At 42.5% G+C, this 12,050-nt stretch overlaps 1 protein-coding gene across 4 annotated transcripts in view; it reads right to left on the bottom strand.

The window, feature by feature from the left end:
- The window catches only part of CREB5 (cAMP responsive element binding protein 5), a 390,366-nt gene that overhangs the window by 133,224 nt on the left and 245,092 nt on the right, over positions 1-12,050 (bottom strand). Inside the window, exon 1 of one of the 4 annotated variants that reach the window (XM_075212283.1) lies at positions 3,412-3,495. The exons of the other annotated variants lie outside the window; for them this stretch is intronic. Within the exon in view, the coding sequence (XP_075068384.1) occupies positions 3,412-3,437 (26 nt within the window). The 5' untranslated portion in view covers positions 3,438-3,495. Of the gene's footprint in view, positions 1-3,411; positions 3,496-12,050 lie in introns of those variants that run through there. 4 annotated transcript variants of the gene reach the window in all.

Genomic DNA, 12,050 nt, shown 5'->3' with positions numbered 1-12,050 from the left:
ACAGTGACACTATAGATCCCATCAGGATTCTGCCCCAAACATATGGGAAGTGTTGTAGCTATATCTAATTTAGTGTGGAGTTCCGTTAATACTTTAAAGTTTAACAGAGCTGTAGTGGAATATTATATAACACTGAACAACATATTTCACCTTCATGGTTCATATATGAACATTTTATTTTGGGGTGTTTAGTGGTCCTTTATATTCTTATGTATGAATCTATCTATATTAATCTATTTTTTTAATTAAATTATTTTATTATGTTTAATTTATCATCTTACTTGCTAAATGTTTGATGCAATCTATAACTGATATTATATCATGTATAACACCCTGGCTCTATACTTGGAACTGTGCAGCTTGTATGCACTGTATGCATTATGCCAATGTTCCCCAAACTTTCTCAAATATCCCCATACTTGCCAACTCTCCTGGAATGTTCAGGAGACTCCGAATTCCGGGTAGGTCCCCTGGACTACCAGGAGAGCAGGCAAGTTTCCCGCATTGTGCTTATCGGGAACCAAAATTAAGTTTTCACTGCGGGTCGGGGCCAAAATGACACAACTTGCCCGCTCTTTTAAACTTGGGAGTACAGGTATCACAAACCCTATACTAGGCCATTCCTACACCTCTTAGCAATTTAAGGAGACTAGAGGAGACATATTTCAGGTGTGATATAAAAATAAGTTCAGAAGGATTTGATTAGAATTGAAAAATAAGCACTTTGTTCCAATATCCAGATAAATTTATAATTAAAACAACATATAACTCCGGTCAATAATGTAGTGATAAGGAATAGAAAAAACCCCACATATTGTGATCATAACACAGCATTTCCATGTTGTACGGGTTAGACAATAAAACGATGAAGGCCACCAGCATTGTTATACAGTCTGTTTAAAAGACCCAGAAGTGGGTTTTACAAATAAAATTAGGATTTTACTTACTTAAAATACCGCAAAGTAGTTCTGTTCTCACTAAAAAAATCCTGTATTATGGACAACTTCATTTTCACAGGCAATTTCAAATATTTACAGTATTTATAATGCATTGTTTAATATTCAATTTGGCAAAAATTGAACTTAAAAAATGACTGTTCTCAGACTAGGACAGCTTCTAACAATGAGCCAACTACTTCCAAAGGTGCAAGAAGGTATATTATATATATATTCACAAATTCCCTGTTTATGAATTAGGGGTAGATAATATATTATCAATGAATGATGGGGACCTAGGATTTTCTGCACAATAGTTTCCGCATATTATTAAGATGTAGAAATCCAAGACATTGAAAAATACATAAGCTGAAGGGTTTAGACATAGTATGTAATATATGCAACATTCAATAATTTAATCATTACATAAATTGGAGACAATGGTACAACATTGCCTATATCAAATATCAACATCCAATGGCTTTTCAAATACCAATGTAAAACATTACACTTATATACTTGTGATTCTTTAATTAAATATGTACCTTTAGCAGTGTTCTACTGTACTCATCAATATAGCAACTATACTAAAGGACAGGATTAGTAGCATTCGTTCAATATATAGAGCAGTATCCCCCAGATCTCCTTAGAACATTGATATCATCTGCTATAGGACATTACTTTTGTAATAGACTGTAGCAAATACTTATAAAAAATATAAAATCTGCATTACTACAAATGTGGACAGCAACACAGTAAAACAAAATTTAAATATATACTTAATACACAAATATATGTATATATATATATATATATATATATATATATATATATATATATATATATATATATTTACTCCTACGTTGAGCAAATAAATAGAGGTTGACCCAAGAAAGCTCTGCCTGACCCTAGGCTTTATCCTGATTACCCCTTTATTCCAGATCCAAAACACTTCGGATAACCTTTAGGCAATTATGGTATTTATTATGGGGATGATTCAGGACTGGAATATAATTCTAGTTTTTCTGTAAATCAAATAAATAACAAAACACGGTAAGCAATAGAATGATACAATACAACGAGAGTCACATAAGTATAGGTCTATTAAGAAACTTACACTCAGTACTTGAAGTTTGAAAGGTAACAGAAGGTGGTAGGAAAAATAGCTAAATAGTTATATAGTTATATTATGTAACTGCCAAAACCAATATCATTAGCAACCTTCTGTATCGTCTCTAATTCTACAACATATTGAAAATAGTATACATTTATAACTGATCCCTTAACTACATAGAGTGACACTCTGTAAATGTATAAATTCATAAGAGAACATATGCCGTTTGTATATCACACAATTTATCCCTTTATTTTATAGACACCAAATTGCTTCCATCTCCTCTTCCACTGTATTAAATTGACTGTTGTCTTTCATAACCAATATATAAACTATAGTAATGTCATTATTTCTTCACTAATGCAATCAGAGCAAGAGATTCAGTAGTGTAGTTGAAACAGGAAAATTGTCCACAGTAACAAGTTAAAGCTGGATACAGATGATATGTGTTCATTTATGACTTCATATTAAATGAATAAATTCCCTTAGCCGCCTTAGTACATGTCTCTATAACTTGACTACTAAAGATAAGTAATCAGCACAAGTATCTTCTGCTGCAATTTGATGCAATTAATAATTGAATAGAGGTATTTATATCAGCAATAGAGTAACATATTATTAAGCAGCTACTACATATAATACTGAATGTAGTATCTTTTAGTATACTATTCATTTCCCATGAGTAGGATCTGCAGTACAGTATCATATATACATATGTCATACTTGCCAACCTTTAATACATTTCTTCCGGGAGCTGCAAGGGGGAGGTGGGCGTATAGGGGGCGGGGCCTCAGAAAATACGTCATTTTAGCCCCGCCCCCATGATGTAATGACGCAATCATTTTACAGCGGATTCCCGGTGAATCGCGGCGTTTGAACCGATTTCTGCCCACTTCACTAGGAAGTGGGCAGATCAGGGAGATTGCCAGACTCTCCCGGGAGTCCGGGAGACTCTCGCAAAATGCGGGAGTCTCCCGGACATTCCGGGAGAGTTGGCAAGCATGACATATGTCCTCTTTCCTATAGGTTTGAAACAACTTTCCTCTTCTTTGTGCTTAATATACTTTCAGCATTCAGAATTACACTTATATGTGTGTGATGTTTGTAAGTTAATGTATCAGATATGTATTCAGCTACTCTGTCCATGTATTCCACAGATACTCTCCTCAGTATAAATGTCTCACTTATCTGTATCTCCCAATCAACAGTCAGTGGTGATTCTGACACATATGACCTAGTCTTCCTTGCACAGATGGATGTCTTCTATAGTGACTAGCTGGGATATTGGCAGAATGACCTTTAGTATGTTCTCTCATACAGAATTTTCAGCCCCATCCAAAACTATCACTATATTCCAAATACCTAGGTATCCAGGCAGCCGTCCACATAACTCACTCCTGTCTCTTCTCTTTTCACTGACGACCTCCCCAACTGTCAAGAACCAACTGCCCAGACATCATGGGCTCCTTCTAGAGGTGCCCTTGTGCACATCTGTCACATGACATAACCTCTGCTCCATTAGCGCCATCAAAAGTAAGGGCGACTGCTTTATCTATATGACAGTGACAAGTGCTACATACTATATATATATATATATTTACACACACACATAGGGCCTGATTCAATAAGGAATGTATGTCCCGTTATGTGCTGTAAATTTGTGTAAAATTGCTCTGCACATTTTCACAAACTGATTATACACCAGTGAACCTAAGTGCATGCATCTTCAACTGCAAGGGACACGTCCAACTGCCTACGATTTGAAGGGCGGACCTGGGAAGGGCAGGGGCGTATGTACTTAAGCAATGTACACTAAGGGCGTGCCAAGATTGGGCACACACAGACCTGTCGAATTCAAGCTCTGGGCATCTCTGAGTAACGTGATTTTTTCACTCGCACCAACTACAGGTCAGGTGTAAGTGCCGACTGATAGTGATAACGTCACGTATGTATGCCAGAACATGTGTTTGCAATTAAGAGCATCTGTAAAAATACATTTTATGTACAGTTGGCAATAATAACATGCTGATAAATATATTTCATGTAACAAAAAAAAATTAAGAAAAAAACATTATTTTTCCATGTATTTTGTATTGTAAACAAGGTGTGTCATGTAGTTTTGCTTGGACTTTATATTGCACATATGTATTGTATGTACCCTGCAGTGTGTTCTGTCTGTCTGCAAAAGGCAAGCGTCATATACGCAGAACGTGTTTATATCCGTTTTCAACTAGAAACGTTTCTTGAGATCTGCTTGTACCTGAATGCGGACGTACATGTGTGCAAATTCCGTCCAATTAGAAAAAATGAAATTGCGTTAATTTTGCATTCCATTATGAATGACGCCCTCAATGTCTGGTGTGTAGGTCATATGTGTACTTAAACCGACAAAATCTGAATGTTACTGTGAAGGAAATTGACTCATTTTTGGATTAAAATCTCTTTAGCAGGAGAGTGAGTAAATTATACACATCTACAGTGCTTTATATTTAGTGACATCAGCTCTGAGCACCTTTAAAGCTCCACATGATAAGGCTAAAACATGATCAGCACAAAGCATTACGTGTTTCTCTAAATATGTTGTGCAGAAAATAAAATATTCATGTGGTTTGCAGTGCGTAGGGAAGACCACAAGAGAATTCAAAACATACTTTGTATTGTTACCAGAGGTCAACATAGCAAGGAACAGAAATGTCTTGTATCTACACTTTCCCTGAGTCATTCTTCAATGCCCCTTGCTCCAATGAAAAATCGCTAAGCATGGCAGAACTGGACACAATCATCGAAAACATCTCAGCTACCCACACATAGCTTACACTATAGCACTGTGCTAATTATAATTCTCTGGACTTTTGCCTGTAGTTGCGGCTGTGTTCATTGATTTGCCAAGCTAGATTCAATGTACTCACCAAGGAGAACATAGAGCTTGAGGAATGCCAAGATACCCAGTGGTGTAAAGGAAGTATTTTTGTTATGTAATTAACTGCTGCCTGTCAGGGTGAGCGGACAGTTGTCATCGGTACCAGAACATTGGTAGTTCAGTCACACTAAGTTATCATATTTGTTAAAATAATATAATTTTAATTGTTCATTCAAATGCACAGCATAAAATAGACTTAGGAGTCTATTTATCATTGTCAGTCAGTTATCGGTGGTAATTAACATCCTGTATTGCTCCTTATCGCAGCGCTACTGAATTGATCTTGCTGCAGTTTACCATACCTCTCATGTCAGGTCACCCCCAGCAAATCCCCCCTCCTTGGCAATAGTTTGGCTTGACTTTCTATGTATTTCCCTATTCCATTTTTGTGCGCGCACAGGGGGCCGTGAGTGGCATTGTTATGGAGACCAACATGGCAACTCAGAAGTGTTAATGCAAGATGCGTACAACATGTCAGTTTAGGGCAAACCGGATGGAAAATATGTGAGACTCCATGATTTACTTAGCGAGTTTGTTATATGTAGTAACTGGCAGGATAGCATCAGCCCGGCTTAACAGCTTTTGTAAATGCCCCCCCCCCCATTTTTCTGTGCTAGCTGTGTAAGTATATGTATAAGAGGTATACCAACATGTATAATACAGGTATCTGCACATCATCCTGTGTTTTGTAAAATACAGGGAAAATTGATGGTTCGTTAGAGCCAGCTGAAGCTCCGTGACCACCCTAGACAACGCCCCTCACTCTCTTGAAGGAGACGTCTCAGTTCACCTCTTGGCTCTTGGAGGCTGTGTCCAGGGGCAGGCTGGGCTGGGGGGCAGGGGGGCATCTGCCTCCTGGGCCAGTCCCATAGTTGGCTACTCTGGGCTGGGTCACCGACAATTTTTGGGGAGAGGGATGTACTTATGGAATCTAAAACCCACGAGATCCGACAACGCAAAGATGACGTTTTGCCTCAATTCAGATTTGAGGATGCCCGAAAGTACCGAGCCGGCTCGAGAGCCTACTCGGATCCCATAAGTTCGGGTGGGCTCCGTTTTCAGAAAACCGAGCCCGAGCATCTCTAGTATGCAGCCTTAAACTCGTGCTGCACTCAGCAAACCACACCATGTGTACTCAGTATGACTCTACTATCCTTATACTGCCATCTAATCCTTGGGGATGTTTTATTTTTACAAACAAAATACAACATGACACAGGTGAGCACCTCCCCTCTGGCAGCAGGATCTTTTGGGGGTAACAAGGAAACCTTTATCCCTGTTCTCACCTTTGGGTTTAGTCATATACTTGAGTAGATGATTGGTGATTGGGTCATTCATTGACCAATCATCAGCTATGTCCAGTGTCTGAGGTGCAGTGGAGAGTGACAGCCATATAGTTACGGTTTGTATTACCTCAGGTGTCAGAATGTGCCAGACAATGAGTCCTTCTTTTATTATTATTTATGGGGGGCACAGACGGAGAGCCTCGGTTGGAAAGGTCCTTGGAATATCACAATTTCAGAAATATATTGGCTAAATTGATAATATTTTTTAACAGCTTTATTAATAGAAGTGAATTATTTTTTGGGGGGGACAGAGAGTTTTCTTTTGGTTGCAGGGGTGAATTTCTGAAATAACAGCTTAATGACTCTTCCCATAATTACTTGATAAGAACTTTCTCATTGTATACAGCAATGTAGCACCCTCACTATGAAAGGTCACCAAAGCAGCTCCCAGTCATCTGAGATTGCAAAAATTATTTATTACAGTATAAATACCCATGTATTAATTTCTCATACACTAGATGCCTCATACAAGTAGTTTTAAAGCAAATGTGCCTTTCTTTATTTTTTAGCCACACTGTAAATCAGCTTCCACTAGATAATGTAAATGGAGCAGGATGTTTGTTTTCTTTAAGATAAAATAAAGACTTCCCAGATAAGCTTCTAAAATGAACTACGTAAATATCCCACATAAGAAGTCCTGAATCCAGAACAGACTTCTCCTTGTGGTCTAGAGGTGTCTGGCTGTCAAAGAAAGTGTCAGTTGAGGTTCACATCCTTTTGTTTTGCAGGAAGACCCTTTGTCTGGCTCGACTTCTAACATTCTAACTCTGAAGTCACAATCCAGGGATCATACTGTTAAAGCAAATGCTTTGTAAGCCCATTGGATATCATGATTCATGATGTCAACCCCGTCTGCTGGGGCTTTCATAGGAAATTATTTCACAAGTTCCACTCTTGGGTGTCAGTTAACATCTGAGATTCTGGTCGCACTCAGTCAATGAAGATGATTTATTTTGTGACCTACATGTGTGGGTGGCAAGGCGTAGGTTCTATGGTTAGTATTTAGACAGAATGCCCAACTGTAACCCTATCAACTCATAAGTTAGAACAGTCCAAACTTCTGTCAAAAGTAGAAAGTGCTTCTGCATTGAAAAGAATTCAGTTACAAAATATATTTACCTGTTTTACATATGTCTGTTACATTACTACTTTTCATTTCGTATAAATATATATTTATCAGTTCAATTTTTTATTAAAAAAAATTGTGAAAATGTAAACAAAAAGAAATCTATACTACATAATTAGGTGCTCTATCATAAGGCTGATATTTTGAAAGTGTGCGACAGTGTGTATAACACATCCCACATTTTTCGTTCTGGGATTGATCTACCCAAAAATAGGGACATTTGGGATGTCAGCAGCAGAGCTGCAAGTAGCTGTTCGATTTACATTGCATCCAGTAAATACCAAGCAATTACTGCTCCATACAGAGTTTTTCTGGAGGTCGAATGTTTCACTATATAAATCACACAGTCATTATAAAAGACAAACTTCCATCAAGTTCAGTTCTGCCACTTCCGTTTGAGGACCAAAGAAGGGAATTCTTCCTTCCTGGTAGTAGAAAGTTAAAGTTGACCTGTCACATTGGATTCATCAATTAAATATAATGACACTTTACAAGGTACTCAAACATCCTGAACTGTAAAGAACAACTTTTAAACACCACCACAAGGAGAGATATGTGCTGTGTTTTTTCATCTTAAGTCTGGTAGGAATCTCAATATACCATTATAAGGAATCTACTGTTTGGAATTTTGTATGCAAATGTTAAAAAAAAGGTTTAAAACGTATTACACCTTTTTCACATATTATCGGAGAGTGTTTCTACACTTAAGAACAAAAAAAGTTTTAAAGAACCGACTGATTATCTATATGCTGCTTTTTACTACAAAATTGGGAACCTTTCATAATACTGATCCTACACCTTAAGCAATATTACACTATTGTACCCTTGTACCCTTTTATCAATTTTTGAGGGCAATTACTATCCGACTCAATGTATTCATCCTCATACAGATATATCAGTGTAAGTTATCGCTGCATGTTTATTGTTGATTTATTACACCCAGGGTCTTATCAACCAATTAGGCACATTGGGGCTGTCTGGCATCATCGGTCCGACCCTGATCTACAGGAGACGGCCCCCGACAGTCACTATGCAAACATGCAGCATGACAGCAAATCCGATGCTGTTAGCTGCCTGTCAGGTTCTCTTAGTCTGCTCTTGTGAGAATACCACAACTCACCAGACTGGACTAAGTGTTCTCCGTCCCTGCACCGACAGGCAAGCAGATTTGCTGCCAGGCTGCCTGTCATATAGAAGAGGAAGACTGCTGTGACTGAGGTAAGTGAGTCTGGAGGGTGCAGGGAAGGCTGCAGGTGTGGGGGGTTAATGAAAATGGGGTGCGGAATGGGGCAATGGCTGCAGGGGCGGAAGTAAGGAAAATGGCTGCGGGGAGGGCAATGGATGCAGGGGGAGGTAAGGAAAATGGCTGCATGGGGAAGTAAGGAAAAATAGTTACAGGTAGGTAGGGATTATGGCTGTGGGGTGGGGGAATGGCTGCATGGGGTAGGTAAGGAAAATAGCTGCTGGGGAGGAGGTAAGGAAAATGGGCGCAGGGGAGGCAATTGCTGCAGGGGGAAGGTAAGGAAAATGGCTGAACGGGGGCAATGGCTGCAGGAGGGGTGGCCTGCAAGGGGGTATATGGCTACAGGGGGGTTGTAAGGAAATAGGGCTGCAGGGGGGCAATGGCTGCAGGTAGGAGGTAAGGAAAAATGGCTGCAGGGGGGGGTGCAATGGCTGCCGGGGAGAGGTAGGCAAAATGACTGCAGCAGGGCAGATCAGGAAAATGGCTGCAGAAGGGGAGGTATGGCAAATAGCTGTAGGGTGGATGCAAGGAAAATTACTTAGAGGGGGGAAGGGTAGGTTAATGGCTGCAGGGGACTGAAATGGATGCAGGTGGAGGGGGTAAGGAAAACAGCTGCAGGGGGAGCAATGGCTGTAGAGGGGGAGGAAAGGAAATTAGTTGCAGGGGAGTGAGAGGTAAAGAAAATGGATGCAGGGGCAGGGCCTGATCAACCACTAGGCTGACCAGGCTGCAGCCTGGGGCGCTGGTCCCGGGGGGCGCGGCACTGTGGTGTATTTTTTTTTTCATTTTTTTTTTTCTTCATTCATTTTTTTGGGGGGGTGGGGGAGGGGGGGTCGCCGCGGGGGGGTGGAGGGCTTGACGATCAAAAGCAGTGGTGGTCAGTGGTTAGCAACACACAGCCAATCGCCAGGCTGCCTGTTGCTGTGCAGCAGACAGGAAGCAGGATGTCTTCACTTTCCTATCTGCTGATCAGGTAAGTGAAGGGGGGGAACTGCCCTGCATATCTATAGGGAGGGGGGGGAACTGCCCTGCATATCTATAGGGAGGGGGGGGGAACTGCCCTGCATATCTATAGGAGGGGGGGGGGAACTGCCCTGCATATCTATAGGGAGAGGGGGGGGAAAGCCCTGCATATCTATAGGGAGGGGGGGGGGAACTGCCCTGCATATCTATAGGGAGGGGGGGAACTGCCCTGCATATCTAATAGGGAGGGGGGGAACTGCCCTGCATATCTATAGGAGGGGGGAACTGCCCTGCATATCTATAAGGAGGGGGGAACTGCCCTGCATATCTATAGGGAGGGGGAGGAACTGCCTCTGCATATCTATAGGGGAGGGGGGGAACTGCCCTGCAAATCTATAGGGAGGGGGGGGGAACTGCCCTGCATATCTATAGGGAGGGGGGGGGAATTGCCCTGCATATCTATAGGGAGGGGGGGGGAACTGCCCTGCATATCTAATAGGGAGGGGGGGGGGGGGGGAACTGCCCTGCATATCTATAGGGAGGGGGGGAACTGGCCCTGCATATCATATAGGGAGGGGGGAACTGCCCTGCATATCTATAAGGAGGGGGGAGGGGGAACTGCCCTGCATATTCTATAGGGAGGGGGGGGGGGAACTGCCCTGCATATCTATAGGGAGGGGGGAGGGGAACTGCCTGCATATCTATAGGGAGGGGGGGGGGGGGAACTGCCCTGCATATCTATAGGGAGGGGGGGGGGAACTGTCCTGCATATCTATAGGGAAGGGGGGGGGGGAACTGCCCTGCATATCTATAGGGAGGGGGGGGACTGCCCTGCATATCTATAGGGAGGGGGGGGAACTGCCCTGCATATCTATAGGGAGGGGGGGAACTGCCCTGCATATCTATAGGGAGGGGGGGGAACTGCCCTGCATATCTATAAGGAGGGGGGGAACTGCCCTGCATATCTATAGGGAGGGGGAGAACTGCCCTGCATATCTATAGGGAGGGGGAACTGCCCTGCATATCTATAGGAAGGGGGGGGAACTACCCTGCATATCTATAGGGAGGGGGGGAACTACCCTGCATATCTATAGGGAGGGGGGGAACTACACTGCATTATCTATAGAGAGGGGGGGGGAACTACCCTGCATATCTATAGGGAGGAAGGGGGGACTACCCTGCATAATCTATAGGGAGGGAGAGGGGGGAATGTCATGCATATGTATAGGGAGGGAGAGGGGGACTGTCATACAAATCTATAGGGTGGGAGGGGGGGGTCTGCCATGAAAATCTATAGGGAGGTAGAGAGGTTGATATGTATGAAGGAGGGCAGAGGAGGGGGGCTGATATATGTGACTGGGGGGAGTTTTGATGTGACGGGGGGGGGGGGATAGCTAGCTAGCAGAGTGGAGGTAAGCAAAATAGCTGCAAGGGGATGGATGCAGGGTGGGAGGTAAAGAAAATGGCTGCAGCAGGGGTTAAGGAAAATGGCTGTGGGGGGGGGGGGGTTGTGGTTAAGGAAAATGGCTGCAGGGGGTATTTAAAAAATAGAGCAGCTTTGGGGGGCAAAATCTCATGATTGTGTGGTGGTCACATGGGTGGTCTCAGGCAATCACTAGAATACTAAATATTAGTGAGATGGGGCTGGTAGAGGTTTGTATTTGATTGACAACAAATATTCAGATATTGCTTATATATGCCTGTCCAATGGGGTACTTTTAGCTGGCCATAATGGAGTGTTTTGTTTTAACTAAAGGGCCTAATCATTCAGGGTTTGCATTATAATACATTTTTGCATTTTCAAAACAGGACGCCAACTTTCCAGAAGCCAGCGAGAGGATAACAAAGTTGCAAGAGAGAAGAGCAAGGACAGGTAAGAGACAATGGCACAATCTGTCTAAATTTGAATGCTGGAGAATACACCTGAACATTCATATTCAGGAGTGTTCCTATACACCTATATATTCGGAGGAGGGGGGGGGTGGCGCTGCGGCCCTATTAGCCTAGGGCGGCCAGAACCCTTAATAATCAGGCCCTGTGCAGGGGGGATATGGCTGCAGGCCGAAGGTAAGGAAACTGCTGTGGGAAAGGGGCAATGGCTGCACGGAGGAGGTAAAGAAAGTAACTGCAGGTGGGAGGTAAGGAAAATGGCTGCAGTATGGAGGTAATAAAAATGGCTGCAGGGAGGTAATGAAAATGATTGGAAGAGGGAGGAATGGCTGCAAGGGGGGGGGTCGAGGTAATGAAAATGGCTGCAGTTGGGGGAGGTAATGAAAATGACTGAAGGGGTGATGATATTGCTGAGGGGGTATTTAAAAAAAATAGAGCATCTTTGGGGGGGGGGGGGGGGGTGACATGATCTCTGTAAGACCTGTGGTGACTACATGGGTTGGCGGGCCTATG

The sequence above is a fragment of the Mixophyes fleayi genome, chromosome 5, assembly GCF_038048845.1.
Source record: "Mixophyes fleayi isolate aMixFle1 chromosome 5, aMixFle1.hap1, whole genome shotgun sequence".
In the NCBI taxonomy this organism is placed as follows: Eukaryota; Metazoa; Chordata; class Amphibia; order Anura; family Limnodynastidae; genus Mixophyes; species Mixophyes fleayi.
Note: the sequence above shows the minus strand (reverse complement) of the source record. Positions and strands in the feature narration are given on the sequence as shown.